Source organism: Aphelocoma coerulescens, chromosome 1A (genome assembly GCF_041296385.1).
Source record: "Aphelocoma coerulescens isolate FSJ_1873_10779 chromosome 1A, UR_Acoe_1.0, whole genome shotgun sequence".
Lineage (NCBI taxonomy): Eukaryota > Metazoa > Chordata > Aves > Passeriformes > Corvidae > Aphelocoma > Aphelocoma coerulescens.
In genome coordinates, this window is record NC_091014.1 from 61,052,607 (window position 1) to 61,070,676 (window position 18,070).

Sequence of the window (18,070 nt, forward strand, 5' to 3'; positions counted from 1 at the left end):
TAAAAACTCCTACTTTCCTCTTGCAGCTCCCAACTAATCTGAGTTTTCCTTCTCTGTAGAGGCTTGATAAGATCAGATGCACTCTATAGAGCACAGCTTGTGTAGGCACCCGCCCGGACAGTGCTGAGTGCACACACAGACCTCTGCAGGGAAGAGAATTCCTGCGGAACACAATTCATTTCTGTGTGTTGGACATGTGCCAAATGTCCCAAACTGATTCAGAAGGAGGAAATGACCCGTCATCACCACCAGGTCAAGAAGGCATTTCAGTGCTGACTTTCCAGTTCACATAGCATTTGCTCAGCGTTTTTCATCACTTCTCTGCAGCTCTGAATGCTGCTGACTAGCAAAGGCAGGGGTTGAAACTGCTATGCCAGGGCTTGTTCCAGCTTGGCAAATTCAATTAAGTACAGCAGAAAAAGTTCTTCTCTGATAGAGCCAAAGATTCTTTGGCTAAACTGACTAAATCAACTGCTGTTTCTACAAATGACAATTCCATCATTTTTGTCCTCACTCTTCAGAAGTTTATCCCCTGCCACTTGCCCCTTTTGATCTTTTTTTTTAAGGTGTGGAAAAGACAAAGACTACACAAAAAAGATACTGAGGGTCATATACCTACCACTTCAATAAATTTGATAGCTCCAAAGCTGCAGTATATACACATTGCCAAAAACCTGGAGTCCACAAATGGACCATAAAGAACATATTGGCCTCTCAAACTCAATACTCATTTTAGGTATAATGATAACACAGCTACCTAGAAGTACTCAATGCAAATTTTTCTTAAACAAAACCCTTTCAATTTTTATCTGATCCTCTTAAACTAATGACTGGACTTCTGTGAAGCTTGTTGTGTCGCCCTGTATTTTAGTGAAAGAGAGGCAAGAAAGTCTCAGCTTTGGAAATCTAAAATTAACTGCAAGAAAATGATGGGCTCCCTCAAGCATCTTTCCAAGGGCCCCATATAGGTGTTAGGACTTGACACCATGACACTGCTGCACCTAAAAGGAGACAGAAGTTTCTCTGCCGCTTGAAAGTAGTTTAGAAGTAGCTGGATGGGCTCACTCCTGGGACATATATTTGATGGTTGAACCATTGTCAGCATCTCCAAACAAAATCACCAGCATCAGCTATCCAAAGCTGTCAAGATTACGTGGCGAGACCTGAACAAGCCCTTCCTTGGCAAACTATTTAAATTCCACAAAATGGATACAGCACCTAGGAGCCTGAATCAGTTGAAGCAGCCTGTGCTGAGACTGCCTACTATGGATCAGCTCTCATCTTCATCTAACACCTGGGTACCCCCTCATTTAAATTAATCCTATTGACCAGGAATGCGACTTTTCTGGGCCTCAGGTCTTTATCAGTAGCATTTTCCACCCTCTAGAGGAACATTTGGCAGAGGGACAGGGTATCAGCTCCTCTGGCAGAAAGCTCCGTACAGAACCAGGCCACCACATCAAAGACAGTCATTTCACTCCTTTAATTCCCTCCAAAAAAATTTTTTTTCCTCTTTTCACTGCTGCCTGCACAGTGCTGGCTCAGGCACAGTGCTGGGAGGAAAGCCAAGGCAGGGAAGCCAGCAAACCCCCTCTCCCACATCAGCCCCCAGCACCATGCCGCTTGCCAGGGCTGGGAGCAAGTTTGGAGAACAGGTTAATTCCAGGAACAGCCAGAAACACGGCACTTCTGCAATGAGAGCATGAGTCCCAGTGCAGCCTGCCAGCTTTCTGCCAGTGGCTGGCAAACACTGGTTTGCAGGAGAGTGACAAGATGCCCGGGATGTCTGCAGAGGCAGGCCTTGGGCTGTTGTGTTTGGGGGCAAGGGGAAGGTGCCAGTTTCCTTTGGCTGCCACCACAGTCTTAACATGACATTCAGCAGCAGCATATTAACTCACTTGTCACAACACGGCACTTTCAGCCCCATTTTCAGTGATGCTCCTGTGTACCTGCACAGCTACAACAGCCACACCAGTCACTCCCCTCAATAAAAAAGAAAAATGCACCGTAAGAGTGTTAGGAAGGATTGCACCAGGAGAGTAATGGGCTAAACAAAGGGGCAGGACCAGATTGAAATCCAGGACCTCTTTATAGTGCTGGAGGTCCTGCTCATCTCCAGCTGTACAGAAGGAAACTGCAGAGGCTTTACTCATTATTTTTGCTAAGTCCTGCAGCAGGATGTCTTCCTGCCCTCCAGACCTAGATTGTGAAGCTCTGTGGTTCCTCCAGCAGTTATACATAGAAACAATCCATTAACAGTCAGGTTAACACACAGAACATAAATAGACCGTATTTGTCACCATGTCTAAGCCCTACAGGTCAGCTGGCCACTTTATTTAAGAGACTCTGCAGCGCACTCACTGCAGGAAAGCAGGAATTTCTAGTCTGGATTATAGAGGCAGAGTATGATCAACTGTTTCTCTGCTGTTTTTACGACAGCACAAGACAAAACTTCAGCACAAGAGAAAAATCCAATGAAAGCTGAACATTATGTCTTCTCTAATCTGTGTCCTACATGCTTATGTAGCAGAACAAAGGCAAACAACCTGAATGCAGCCAGATGTTGCATTTCAGAGTTTGGGTGGGGGCTGAAGAAAAGAATAGAACCCACTCTGGGGATCAGTGCATGCTTTCTAAAATACAAATATTTTAGAAGACATCAACACATCACTAATGTTATTTGGATGTTCAGCTTGCCTGAGAGAGGGCAAAAGGAGTCCCACTATTAATAAACTGTGTTTAGTTTTGAAGCTAAAAGCTCAAATATAAGGGCACAGCAGTTCTCAAGAAATAGACCCCAACTTTTTCAGCATGCAAGCTGCATCACTTCTCCACAAAAACTTGCTTTTAGAAACAGATGGCAGCTTGCAAGACCTACAAATCCTTTGTCTGGAGTGGCAAACTAGGCCCTATTGCCCATCAAAGTCAACCGTCACATTGTGAAGCACTGACCCAAACAAATCCATTATGTTTCTTTCTACCACAACGCTAAACCAGACAAAATGAGTCAGACTTAATAGGAAAGGGTGAGGGATTTTAAATCCCTTTCCCCACCATCTCCACAAAAATAATGACAAAGGGGAGAGTCTGCGTTGACCCTCCACTGACAAGCCCTGCCGTGAGGGCTGCCCCCTTGGGCCAGGCTGCCCAAAAGAGGATGGATTTGGGGTTGGAGCATTTATGTGTCGCAGTGCAATGGCTTTGGGATCAGCACGCTCTGTCAGTCAAACTACCCACACAGGCAAAAGTGAATATCCCGAGCAGGAAAGAAAGGCCCTTATGCTGGCTGAATAATTAGGTCTGATGTACTTTGTAGCTTCTCAGCTCTCCCTTCCCAGCTGTGCAGAAGTGCTGTGCAGATACACAGCACAGAGATGGGGAAAGCTCTTCACAGGTACTGCAGGGAAGAGAATACAATGTTTTTTCTTGTCTGCCAGCTGAATCCAGGCAATGCGAAGAAATAGGAGCTCATTCAAAGAGCTGCTGCCCTCAGTCAAGGGAGAAAACAACAGAGAAGCCTGCTGAGGTGGTGACGAACAAGGAGATGGTGTGGAAAGGATTGAAAAGCCTTTTCCCTGCTATGGCTATTTGGTGCATCTTGACACACAAAAGGAAACACCCATCACTGTACTCTGAGCAGACACCTCCCAGCAAGGAATACTTTTATCAAAGAAAAGATCTCTCTCAATAGCAGTGGGCCCAGTTTATGAAGAACTCAAACTGCTTTCATCTCACATATCTAAAAACAAGAGACAGCAAGAAAGTCAGTGTCCTCAGAGCAACAGTTTGGTCAGATTCTTCACACCCTCATAAAAATTGCTCCCCATCCCCCCACCCCCCCCTTTACTGGTTTTCTTCAGCATAAAACAATCTCTCAAGGACATGGCAACAACAACACTGAAATTCAAAGCATTGAGATCAAACACATGAAGCTGACGCTCATTACAGCTAAATTATGTCACCTATCCAAAGGCTCAAGCTTATTATTTAAGACAATACAGCAGTCATTAATCACAGCCATTGTGTATTGCTCGAAAGGCGTCTAGAAAGCCAAAGAATACAACGGAGATTTATTATACTACAGTGCCAGATTTAATTACACGGTTTTCTCCTCAGCATCTCGCCCCTTGTAGTTCACCACCTGTTTGCACCAGAGGACCCGAAATAAAGACGTGCTGGCCCTTGAGGCCCGGCACGCAAGAGAGGCTTGTGCTGCGCTCTTCTGCGGTTGCTGTAGCGGAACAGACGGTTTTGGGGGACGCTGGCAGGCAAATCACTTGTGCAAAGCTATTGTTTTCCTTTTGAAGCTTTAAATTTCCAGTTCCTTTTCATATATGTTCGCATGCAGAAAAAGCACACCGTAGAGCCCACGAGCAAGGAGAAACAGGTCACTGCAGCGCAAAGATTCATGCCCTCGCCACCACAACAATGTATTTAAGCAGTATGTCTGTCTGCTGGCAGCCTTCTGAGTTTGCATTTTCTTCTATAAATATTTAATGTAGAAGAACTGTTCATGTTACCCACTTTGACCGAAGTGTTTTGACAGCCATGCTCACCACATGACAATGATGCTCTATTTAACACTGCAGCTGCAGACAGGAGGATTTGGTTTCAGTTTTATACAATATTGTGAAACTGATGACCTCCTATAAATAAACCAGTTAATACATTTTTAAGGAGTAGAATTTAAATGCATTAACAAGACAATTGTAAGCCACTACAAGAAAGAAAAACAAATTTAATTCCTGAATGCAAAAGTCTGCAATTCCTTTCTTCTTCTTCTTCTTCATATATTATTAAAATTCAGACTATGAAAATTAAAGATAATCAAGCCTACAAAAGCTAAGTAGCCTCCTGAAACTGTTTCTCTCAAAGGTAGAATAATTTCCAAACTTTCTGGGCCACAAATTGTCATCAGCCCTCAGAGGCCTCTGCACATTTTTACCAACCAGTTAATTGAATACACACAAAAGATGATGATGGCTTAGTGGATCACTTGGCTGGCCCGAGGGAGGTTTGATCCCAGCCTCTCTCTAAAGTACAAAGACTCAGCATGGTCTAGCAACAGCTAACCAAGAGTCAGTCTTTCACATCTGAAGATCATAACATTTTTCAGGTAAAGAAAGTTCAGAGAAACAAAAAGGCCTAAGTAACCCAGCCAGTCAAACCCACACAAATAGCTCTGCTACTGTTAGTTCAGCAGAAAGGCACTTTAATACTCTCACTTCAAAATGGAATCACTTAAGCACAGTTTGGAAAAAATATGTGATGTAAGAAAGAGAAACTGAGTCAGCAATGTTTATCCTTCCCCATATCCCCTGGCCCCGAGCGTCGTCTCGGTTACCCAGGGGCTCATTAATGCATTCATCTATTACAAGCTTGCTGGAAGCATGGAGTGGTGCCACTTTGGTGTGAGCAGATTAATCAAGCATGGATTGCCAACCTTCCACTAAAAGGCAATGCTGTCTCCTTCTAGGCTATTTCAGCGGGCAGATTCAGCTGGATATTGTCATTTACTTCCAAGACAACTCATAAATGCAAAGCGATTAGCCATCCCTTGCAGCGCCTTTTACTGGCGTTACTCAAAATTTAATGCACTTAATACAGTTTTATGACTCCTAATGCATCATTAGCACTTTAATATATCAGACTACACATCATGGTTCTTAACAATATCATCAAAAAGGTCAGAACAGCATTTTAGAACAATTAAGCATGAGGATGAGCTGGTTTGTTCTTGAACGTAGGAAGGGGGAAGATAAGGAAAGAAAAAGATAGTAAAGAACTCTCTTCCCCAGTATATTCTGCTTCTCTATCTCCCATTCAGTGCATTTTGAAAAACTACAGAAGTGTTTTTCCATAGACATACCTGGATGCAACAGTACCAACACAGTCAAACTCTTTCATTGAGCTTGAGGGAGGACTTGGACCCTAAAAACAACCATCTTAGAACTGCTATTTATTGCCACACATAGCTTTGTTCCCACTGCCTGTTATCACACTGTAGTAGCTGAGACTGAGCAAGAAAGAGTAAGAATGATGGCATTAACACAGCTGTAGGGTTTCACAGGTTTGGGTGAATAGCACTAGGAATTATGCAACAGGATGCCAGGACAGAAATCGTGGTCTTGTCATCTGCAGCTCCTTTTGCTCACATAGGCCTGTTAGCTCCGATCTTCCTTCCTTCCTTCCCCCTCAGCACCAGGAGTTACCTTCACTCCCCACCCCACCAGATGGGCAGGAGGCAATGCACGCTCTGCTCAGATCTCTGCTCAGATCCAAACTCTGGGGCTGCCAATTAGCCTGCCAGGATACCCACGTGGAGGGGCCTCCCTTCCTTTAGAAAGTGCTGTTGCTTTTCCTGCAGCCTTTGTACTATTGGAAGGTTAATTAGGATCTCTGCTCTAGCTGCAGGGACTTAAAAAAAAAAAGTCTCCCCTCTTTTCCAATCCATCTCTGACAAAATTAAATTGACCTGTGTGCTCAGAAGTTGGTAGATAAGGATAAGATTGGTTTGGGGTGTTGGTATTTTGATTTTTTTTTTTTTTAATAAAAAGGAAATAAGCCTAGTGTGAGCATGTTATCAATCACTCAAGCTGAGTTTTGAGTGTGATAACACTACACTATTAACAACACAGATGGTCTCCTGCTTAGCGTCAGCTTCCCTTTTGAGTTATTCAGTGCATCACAAGCAACACTGGGACACAGAAGTCATTGTCACAAAGTGCTGACAAAATATTAACCAATAACTGAAACCCAATACAGATTTTGAATTGCAAATAGCCTTCAGATCATTATCACCATCACATATGATCTACATCTTGGACACTCCACTGCAATGGCTGCTCTGAGCAATTCTCTGGGACAGACCTAAATCCGTGCCTTTTCTCCCTGGCTCCTGGACAAATGGCTCTTCCAGCACTAACACAGACCTGCAGGCGAGGAGCATGAATACATCCAGGCCCCCAGACAAGATGTTTTGTCATTCTTATTCCCGCCGAAAGCACAAGAGCTGAACTAATAGGGGCCCCGAGCTCCTGGGTCACAGCCAGGGCACCCACGCCAGGGACCTTGGCTCTTTCTCACCTGCTGGCAGGGACAAAGCAGGGCTGAGGGGTCTGAGCTCATTAAGGCAGAGTTTTCATGGGAAGTTCTGCCCACATTAAGCTAGAGGGGTATTTTTCTTTGGTTGTTTTTTTTAACAGTGTGTTAGGCTGAGCAAATTTCAACAGGGTTCTTTCTTTCCCCACTCAACTCACCACCCTGTGGACAGCTCCAAGTAGAGAGAAAATGAACACATGGGCATAGAAATGACAGTAAGTTATTACCCAGAACTGCTACTGTGAAAGTTAGCATCTCCCATCACCATTCCCCTTTTGCTGAGTGCAATAGCAGACCACAGCTACAACTGCCTCACCCTATGCAGATGTTCATATTTATACAGGAGAAAAATGATTACTTAATAGCATTCCCCACACCAGGATTCTTTAACTCTTAGTCATTCCCCAGTTTGAGATAGAAACAGTAGACTACACATCCCTGCTTGAATTAAGAGAGTCAAACAACATCTGCTATCACACTCGCTAAAGCCAGAAGGAGTCAACATATTTGCAAATATGTTGTAAGAGAAACATATCTTGAACAGCATCATCTTGAGAAAAGGCTAAACACCTAACCCATCCATGCTGGATAGTTATCCTGATCTCCAGAGATAAATGTTCTCCCTTAATAGATTCATAGCAACGTAGTTACAGACAAAGGCTGACAACCCCAAAAGGGGTGCATTAAAGACACTGTAATACCATTCTTCTTGGCCTTAATATTCCTGCAGTGTCTACAAGGCACAATGTACAGCAGAACACACCCTTCACAGCTTTGCACACATCTACCATCAGTCATTTTTACAAAGCACTTGGCAGTTTTCAAGCACTGTGAGTCATGACCAGCATTTAATCTTCATATCCTCACAAAATATTAGGGGGTTGGGTGTTTTCAGCGGTTTTGTTTGTTTTGTTTGGATTCTTTTGTTTTGTTTGGGCTTTTTTTAAACAAAAAGTGGGGATTCTTCCTCAGATACTTGGTGCTGTGTATTTTCATATAGTTATACTTGAAGAATAAACAAAGTGATAAAGCACAACATCTGCATTACAAAAAAGTCCCATTCTAGAAACAGTGCAGCAGCCCTTTATCTTTTGCACACCAGCCAGCATCACAACTGAGAGAAAGTCTTTGTTAATAGGGCTGGTGTTTTGTTTCTAAGCATAAAATTATTCTTCATTTTAAATTCATGTCAGAGTATTGCACAGCATAAAACAAACAAGAATACCAAGAGGGAATGCTGATGGAAAAATAGTATTGTGTCAATAACTAACTCATCAGCAAATCCTCCCCTCCCTCAACAATGAAAAGCCAAATATTTATTCAATTGCATATTGCATTCTTTGCTCAAATACTTCATAATTTGAATTTAAAACAAAAAATCTCAATTCTCTTTCCTGAGCATCTCAGGGGAGACCAGAGGGCCCAGCAGAAGGTATTTACACCATCTGACTGGATTAATCTCGGCAACAATTTGGAGAAAAAGCAGGAGAGGGGGGCTCTTAAACAAGTGATTTGGACCCTGCAGGCAGGCTCCAGGTCAGTGAGGACATGCATTGCAGAACCTGTCAGACACCAGGTCAGTGTAAGCAATACCTATTTGGACCACGACAGCAGCATCCTCTCCTAGCAGGCTCCAGCTGCATCCCAAACACTGGTCAGTCCAAAGCAGGCTGCTTGGCCAATCTGATCAATATTTCATTGAGGAATTACCAGATAAGCGAGTGCTGGGTTTCATCATTTCATTATGAAGAGCTCAGCCCTCTTGTCTTTCAGCCACAAGGGACCTGAAGCACCTCTGACACCTGGGCAGCCTCATGTAAGGAGCAAATGTGGTGATACTTGATTTTCCTTGTAACTCTAGTTCCTGCAACCACAGGTCACATGGCACCACATCGCGTGCCACCGCATGCCAATCCGCTTGTAGGTGAAAATAGCTCTGCATGGAAATGAGCAGAGGTTTATAGAGATGCTGAGGGGAAAATGCAAATTTATACAAATAATTTCAGTCATCCGTGAAAAGCAGCAGCCACTACACACCCATGACAGTTGAGCTTGGCTTTTTTTTTTTTTTGTTTAATCCTGTCATTGTTTACACAGAATGGTGTTTCAGATTAAGCCCCCTTACCCTTCCACATGTTAGTCCTTAACATGACAAGAGAATACCAAGAAGGGGGTGGACAGAGGATTCTTCTGGCTTTCAGGCTGTGCAACTTACCACTCACACAGATTCAACGCAGGATTTGACCCCACATAAAGCTTGATATAAAGCTTGCTAGGTTTTTTTAAAGTGCTACTAGATCCCAGAATTATTATTGCAATTTGATTATCAAAATGACTGTAAAGCAAAGTCAAATTCATGCTCCAGGTTGAAGGGGGTGCTCACTCTACAAGACTGACATATTTAACATTGCCTCTGAACACAAACCAAGAACAGCTGACATGTTTGTATGAAATTGTGAAGGTTGTTCTCCAGTGAGAGAACAAGTTTTCTTTACAGATCCACCAAAACCAGGCCCCTCACTCCAATATTATATTCTACTAAGAGTCAATTTTTATACTGTCACTTGAAGCAGATCACTGAGATCTGGCAAAGTCCTTCGAACCATAGAGTATGTATTAGCATGGGAATACTCTTTCCATTTCACTCTTCAAGCATCTTCTTGGATGTTTTGATATTATTTTTCATGGCTTGGGTAGATATGGAAGTAGAAGCAAAACCTCACATCTCAAAGGAGAGTGGCTTCACATAATGAGAGAACCCTCAGCTGAGATACAATGATCAGACAACTGAGTAAAAATTATCTTTGGCTCCAAGCAAGAAGCACAAATGGAGCTGTTTATGTTTTCATACCAATAATGTAGAAGTTTCTTCCAGCCATGCCTGTATCTGACACCTCAGCAGTCTGCCACGCATTAGTCATTTCCTCAGTATGTTTCTTTTACTATGATGACCCATCACCATTTCTTCCCTAATTACTTTTGGGATTATCAATATGGCTAATGTGATCAAAACACCACAGTAAAGGCTTACTGTTTCCTGACCAAATTTGTTTTTCCTCGATGCAATTTTTCCTACTGTATATATTTTTGCTATTTGCTGGTTAAAAGGTAGATAATGAAAAAAAAAAAGAGAGAAGAAAAAAAAATATTGTGGGCTATATGAAGGTTCACATATTCCACAGAGTTCCTCTCCATGCACACCAGAGGTGGCTGAACAAGCTACTTGTAATGTTCTTTCCGCATATGTCAGTGGTCCTACTTGATCTCAAACAGCACCAGCCGAAGACCACAGCATTAACTGCATCAAAGTGCATGCACTGTTTTTTTCCCCTTCATTCACATTTCTCCTTGACTCCAGCCCTCATTGCAACAGACCAGAACTGCAGCAGGAGCAGCGTGCCAGCCACGTATCCAGCGCCAGCCCACGCAGAGGCTTTGCGGGCTGTACACTTGCCAGCATGTTTTAGGGACGAGCTGGCATTAAGGACAACTTGATTAGTCCATGACAAGCGGGTGAAAGAAGGCAGGCAAGAGAGCCCTGACAACCTTGCTGCTTATGTGCAGCTCAGCCTCTCCTGAAGCAGCTCATTTTGGAGTTATTCCTACATGGAGCTCTGCATTGGCACAGGCGAGCTGTGGGAAGGGTGTCAGGGCACTGGAACAGCTCCTGCAGCACTGGGAAATGGCTCTGGCGAGGACACGGGAAAACAGCTGAGCGGAGAAATCAATACTACAGTCACGCACTGCCCTGAGCAATTCTGACATATTTATGGGTACTGCTCTTCTGTTTGCAGAGCAGTGGGTATTGCCCTCCCCTAGATGCCACCATCCTCCAGCACCCTGGGGACCAGGGTGGAGGTGGACGTTGACACAGGAGCCTCTACGCTGGCAGCAGGGACCTTGACCTCAGGCTCCCACCCACCACATCCATACCCTCGCTGCAGACACACAGCCATGCCGAGCCTGATCCGGCACTGCCGCGCTCCCTGGGATGTGCCACGTTTGTCTTTCAGAGCTCTGTGCCCCAGGCAGGCGGCTGTGGGCCCGGGGACCCCGTCTCTCCAGAGCCACTGCACCACTAAGCCGCCAGGATGGGGCCAGCAGTGACTTCAGGCTGATGCGCAGGAACAAGATTAGGGCTGGATTTAGGTCGTTCTTATAAAGGACAGCAGCTCAGCCATTCTGCCTGGCATTGCTTTGATTACCACTGCAGTTTACGCTGTGTGAAGGAAAAGGGCTACCTCCTGCAATATTCACGGAGCAGTTCCTGGGCTTCTTACTGAAAAAGCCCCCCACCTACACTATCACACCTTCTTCTTCTCTGCTACTGCAACAGCCACTGGCAGCCAAGCAGCCTCTGAGCCTGCAAGAGGCTTTAGTCGTTCTAAGTGGAAATCAAAACAGCAGCTTATCTGGCAAGCAAAGTACAAGAAATTCTCTTTGGTTTAGCATTAGTGAGTCAGTGCTATTGATAGGAATAATGATGTTTTTCCAACCCAATCAGTACCTTATTTTCAAAGGAATACAGTGTAAAAAACTTAGATGAAGGCAACTGTATAACAGAATCATCACACCAGGACTGGGTGAGCATTTAAATCCAGCATTTCTCTGGCATATATACAGATAGAGAATGAAAGTGCTATTACTAAAACATAGCAATACATCACAGCCATCAGCAATTCCACAAATGTTCTGTTACCCAAGCAAGCAAGAGAGTAACTCCTTATTAAAGGTTATTGTAACTGGAGATCATACTTGTCAATAATATTGATCAGCTCTTTATAAAAAGCACTGTTTCCTTTGGCTGCAGAAATCCTCCTATAGGAACGAAGTCTTTAATGCATAATTCAGATTTTTTTAAAAAAATAAAATTAAAATCTTTGTGGTATTACAGTGGAATTCTGGTTTTCTCCAATAGCCAAAAAAAAAAAAAAAAAAAAAAAAAAAAAAAAGTGAAGAATGAACCATTACAGCAACTATCCATGCCACCACCTTTAAAGATGTAGGAGACAGCAGAAACATTATTTCTGTTTCAGCACCCAATTTTGGTATCCCCAAAGCAAGGATTATCTCCGTACTCCTTTAACTAGAAAGGCAACACTTTATTTATGCAGAATAAGATTTGGTTTCACATGAGCAAAATATTAACCTGGCTTAGATTTTTATCAAACAGGTTTCCTAAATGAATATGCAGTATTTCACTATTATGACAGTTCACAAAAAATGACAGTTACTTCAATAAGCCGCCAGCCACTCCATCCAATCCCTAATCCATGACACTTGCTTTTTTCCAGCTATAATGTCAGAAGATTTAGTGCTGCATTTGTGCATCACTCCTTAAGGGGGGCTGGAGAAATACTTGAATTCCATCCCTCCCACAAGCCCTGCAAAGACGAAAAATCCTAAGCAATCTACTTCAGCTGCTTCTGAGGAGCAAGTTAAGTTTTGTTAACTTGAACAGCATAAGCCACCTCTGCCTCTACTTGCACCATTCTCATCCACCTGGACAATCCCTCCGGAAGTGCTTTGTGCAAATCTGGACTTTACTGAAAAACGAAAAGCAAAACTTCTGCTTTTCATTTGTGCCAATTGAGTAAGTCATGAACAAGAATCGCAACTGCTCAGATATTCCTCGGTAAAGGGAAACTTCTTAGTCTATTTCCAGCAAACTAGGAAAAAATCCAATTGCCTATTTTCAGAAAAGCCACGCACATGAGAAGTTGTATCGCTGTAGTAATGCCACCAAGTTTTCTGGCAGTGCACACAGACTTGGCACGGAGGAAGCGCGAAGGAGAACAGTGAAGGCGGTGGGGAGGCTCTGCAAGGCGTGAGCGCGCAGGTGCCGAGCACACGCAAGGACGAAAAAGTCTTTCGGCTTTCTAAAAATAAGAGCCTACTGGATAAGAAGCACAGCTAGCCAGACTGCAGCATGCCCTGTTTGGATTTCAACGTTTCATTGAAGGGAAATTAATTACCAATATCTGGATATTTGTAGGGAAACAGCACGAGGTAGAAGAAATGTGCGTTTTCCCCAAGACACTCAGCATTTTCAGTGAGCATGACTAGCATCCGCTCTCTGCTTTGCTGGCCATTAAAATAAAGGATTTGATCTTTAAAGTAAAGGAATGAAGCTCTCTACAGTCTTCAAGTATACACTGAATGGAGCAGAAAGACATTGAATCTTTACACAATGGCCAAAACTAGATAGTGTAAAATATGTTTGCTAGACAAGACACCATAACTAGAATGTCTCCTTATCATAAGCACAGTCTTGAGGTAATATTTACAGTTCCTGTGTGGAAAAACCCTATAAAAATCCTATCAATCTTTTCACACAGCAAGCAGGCTACCACAATTCCACCAATATTCACGTTCTAAGACGGAGAAGGCACCATCCAACACGGTCCTTCAAGCCCCAGCTCCCATGCTGGTTTACTGCACCTTCTCTTCCTCCAAACTGCGCCCTCAATGGAGACCAGTCCTCCCACTTCAGAACAAAATGCCCATCCTTAATTCTCTCCCTACTTTCCTCCAGAGCACTAAATTACTTCCCCAATAAAATATATTTCATTTGCATTTTAACTGAGTCATATGTATTTTGGATTTTTCTAAATTGTAGTCTGTGATGCTCAAACAAGAGACTACAAATTTTAACATGCTCCCCAAGCAAATGGTAAAAGCTGCTACAGCCAGGAAACCTTGTGTCCTGCACACAGAGTTCACGTAGTATGACAAAACATATGATAGGAACAATTTAATGAATTAGGTCTTTCTGTTAAATGCAATGTTAAATATTTACTATAACAAATTCACTCAAGCACAAGCAATTCCATGGCTGACAGTCTCAAAATGGCTTTACCTGAAAGAACCAGGCATGAAGAGGAAAGTGAACTGAACTTTATTTTCCATCAGCCCTAAACATGACAGAAAAGCTCCCATCACCCTGCTTCAGTGGAGTTCAACAGGGCACTGAAACCAATACTGAAATTTTCATGCTTTTCAAGACATTTCACATCAAATACCCTGCTTTTCTTTTATGACCTCTCCAACTATTAAGTGCCAAGAAATCCTTAGATAGTTTCCTTTCCTCCCTCAAGTCCCTGGAAAGAGCCTGGAAAAAAAAAAAAGGTTTTTTTCCCTCCATCCTTGAGTGAGAGCTTTGTGATAAGGGCCACAAGTGTTTTGACAACATCATAATCTATACACAATTTTGTTGTGTGCCTGGATACACTACCAAGTTGAGCAATAGGTAAACAGCTTTTAACTGTTCAAAATTAGTTCACTTAAAAACCCCAAATCAGCCATCTGAAAAGCCAGCTGTGGAGCAAGTCACTACAAAAAAAAAAAAAAAAAAAAAAAAAAAAAAAATCTGTACCAGAAAACATCATACATGCAAAAGACAAAAAAAAATAACCTAAGGAAAATGAACCATTTGCTTGGTGGAAAATTCTCATCTACCCAACTTATTTTAAGCCCTGAGCATCCATCCAGTGGAGCAAGAACTATAAAACAAAATACTCTTCCCTAAAAGCATGTCAAAATGTTATACAGCTATAAATGTTGATTTTATTTCATTTTCTGACCAGACCTATCAATACTACAAGAAAAATTAGAAAAGCAGTTCTTTGCCCTGCTTTCAAAGACTGAAACATCTCACTTCATGCCCCATGCAGTAGATGAGGATCTTTTGGTGTCTTTTTTTGTTTTTGTTTTTAATTGAAGACACTTTTTATGGAAAGAGATTTTGGGCTTAAGCCATGGGCAAGGAAAGCCTCCACACAGGGGAGAGTCCCGGGCTGTCCCCAGAGAAGGCAGGGCACAGGTCAGGGATCTCCAGATGAGGCAGAGCTGACCCACAGGCAGCTCCTTAGCACACCACGTACCACGGCGAGCTGTGTCTCAGCACATCACCACCGAGTCCATCTGAAAGCTGAAAATCCCTCGAGGATTTTCTAACTACTGCTTCTCTGTTCACAGGAGAGGCCCTGGGGCCTCCAGAGCTGCAGCAGAGCTCCTCTTGTCCCTTCCCCTGCTCCTCTGCCCAGCCCCAGAACAGCTCCATCAGGCAGACGTGGGGCGAACACCGGCTGCCAAGGGATTCACGGGTTTGGAGATAAGCACGCTCTTGATTACTTTTTTTTGGCTAAACTGGGGATGATCTGCGCAGCAGCTTAAGTCACAGCAACTTTTCATTGATGCCTTGTGACTTACCTCAACAAGCTCTTTAAGCACAAGGACAGGAAGATGTAGCTATCCCATCTACATAATACTTAAAGAACAGGATCATTTACTTCTACAAAGAGTTTTAAGAACATTTTTAGAAAGAATAGCTATTTGTGGGTTTCCTGTGATACAACAGACTTTCTGTTCCCTCAAGCATCTTTCTCTCCACCCATTCCAACAATGAATTCAATCCTAGTAGCTTGGTTTTTGAAACCTGTAACAGATTTCTAGATGGGTTCTCACTACTGCCTGCCTTAGTACTCCCCAAGCTTTAACAGAAATGTTTTCTCAGCTACATCTCAAACCGGAGTTAATTTTTCCACGGCTGCATTGTATTTGTGGCTCACAGCACTCCCTGTTCCTCCCCAGCATTTCCCACTGCTGAGCTCCCAGCTGATAGCAGAAAGCTCCTGTCATGAGTCCCTAAAAATATAACATTGCTCAGTGGCAATATTAAGTCCCATCATATTTCTATTACTCCATTTCTTCCTCTATCACATCCCAATCCTCCTAAGGTATTAAGAATGCCTCCCGAACTGGCATTACCAAAAATGTTTGTATGTCCAAACCATACTGCTGGACCTTGCCTAGTTTAAACCAAAGACATTGCTTTAAAAATTACTACTTTTGGTAATTTCTCTTTGAAATTACTCACAGCTGCACTCTATTTTATAAATAGGTATATCCTAGATGTGCCAAAATTACTTTCCTTTACTGAAAAATGAAGAGGGAGATTCCTTTAGCTTTGAAATCTGCTTAGTGTTGCCAGAGCAGTTCAGCTAAAACCACTGAATGACCATGGAAGATGAGCCCTGTAGTCAGGGCACTACATTGCACAAACCCACCACACTCAGGCTGTCCTTGAGCAGTGCTCCCCAAGAACATACTTGTGCACCTCACTGGGAAATGGTGCAAGAATCAGCAAAAGACAACTTGGGAAGTCTGGGTACATCAGGGAAGGCGCAGCCTACCAGCCAACACAGCTTTAAAAATAGTTTCTTTTCAGATACAAGAGTTGGAGATGACTCAGTTTAGGTAGCTGAAACCCCAATAGGTCATATCATGCAAATCAAACTCTGAATGCCATCAGCTGGGAGGTGGCTCACGAGTCAGGAGTTTTCTGCTAAAAGCAGCAAAACTTGAAAATACACAACTGTGGTCACTAGTACTTGTGACAAAACAAAGAGATGAAAGTACCTTCGGCTGATGCTTCAACTTGGAGATCCCAGGGCTATCGCCAGTGTGTGCTCACTGCCAAGGGTAGAGACTTAGTTACCCTGCTTTAAGATAAGGTTCCTCGGAAAGATATGTGCATCCACCCGTTTTACAAGTGACAAAAACATGAACTTCAACCAGCGTACATTGATCAGTGATATAGATCATCATGTCTTTCTCTTACACAACCAGGAGGCAAGGTACTTCCTGATGCAATAGCTGCAGAGACCTCACCAGGATGCCACCCCCAGGACCCCATCCTCAGGATCCTATTACCAGGCAGAGGTGCTCACTGTGGCAGCTACAGCTGCCTTCAACTTCAGCCATGCACAGCTCATTCGCCTGCAGTGCGAACGCATGGGAATGGGCAAACATTGGCACTTAAGCACTTCCGAACTCATAACTCCATGAAGAAACACTTAGCTTCCACGCAACGAAGCCCTGCTACTAAGCCTGAAGTTGATCAAATTTTATACGTAAAAACCTGATTTAAATAGTTTCTTTTATATAAACGAAAGTGACATTGAGGAAGAACTGCTGCCTTATGCCAACATAATCAGCTCATATCCAGTCATGAACCCAGCAAAAATAAACAATTTAGAAAATGTGTTAGACCCTACAGCAATAGTTTTGTTCCTTTTTTCTGTAACATTCTTGGGGTGGAGGGGGAAGGAAGGATGCAGGAAGACTCTTTCTCAATAGGCATAAGACGTGAATAAACCAGTATAATAAAGATGCGATTCTATTAATTTATTCAGCTCTTCCCAGACCCCTCCCCCTCCTTTCCAGTGCAGATACTGAAGAATATGGATCTGCCCCGGCAGAAAGCTCGGTCATTCGGCTCCCTCCCATTCCGTAACCCTGGGTTCCCTTCTCCCGCCAGTCGCGCCCCGCTGGCCGCGGCCGGGTCGCTGCGCCCACCCGCCGGGGGCTGTCTGTCCTCGCCACCATCAGGGACCCGGGCGAGCGGCGGGTCAGCGGAGCCCGGCCTGCGGGGGACGGCGCATCCCGGCGGCCAAAGCCCCCCGGCGGCCAAAGCCCCCCCGCCGCCCGGCGGGAGCTGCCCTCGAGGGGATGCTCCAACAGCCCCTCCCGAGGATGCTTTATCTTTCAAAGTGGCCCCCTCCCTGCGGCTCCCACCGGCGCGGCGACCCCTCCTCCTCCCCTCCTCGGGGGGAGCAGACATTTTGAGGCAGCGCATCCCAAGCGCCCGGCGAGCCGCAGCGGTGCGGGCGAGGCCTCCCGGCGGCGCCGCTCACCTGCCAGCTCGTCGGGCTCCAGCCCGCTCTCCGCGTCGATGCCGCACAGCACGAAGTAGTGGGCGAAGCGGCAGGGCGCCGCGCCGGGCCCGGGGTTGCCGCTCCCGCTCATCCCGCCGGCGGCTCCCGGCGGCGGCTCCCTGCGGCAGCAGCGCGGCTCGGGCGCGCCCGCGGGCCGGTCACGGCGCGCCGCCCCCCATCCCCGGCGGGGTCGCGCAGGCGGGCACCGAGCGGCGGCGGCTCCAGCGGGCGGCCCCGCTGTCAGCTGAGCG

General features: G+C 44.5%; 1 protein-coding gene across 6 annotated transcripts in view; it reads right to left on the reverse strand.

Annotated features, from left to right (window-relative positions):
- The window catches only part of DENND5B (DENN domain containing 5B), a 105,066-nt gene extending 87,083 nt beyond the window's left edge, over positions 1-17,983 (reverse strand). For 4 of the 6 annotated variants that reach the window (XM_069003077.1, XM_069003078.1, XM_069003079.1 and 1 more), the window contains exon 1: positions 17,799-17,983. In XM_069003077.1, coding sequence (XP_068859178.1) covers positions 17,799-17,910 — 112 coding nt within the window. In that variant the 5' untranslated portion in view covers positions 17,911-17,983. The remainder of the gene's footprint in view (positions 1-17,798) is intronic. The other 2 variants (XM_069003081.1, XM_069003080.1) reach the window with 1 other exon arrangement.
- Positions 17,984-18,070: the final 87 nt, after the last annotated feature.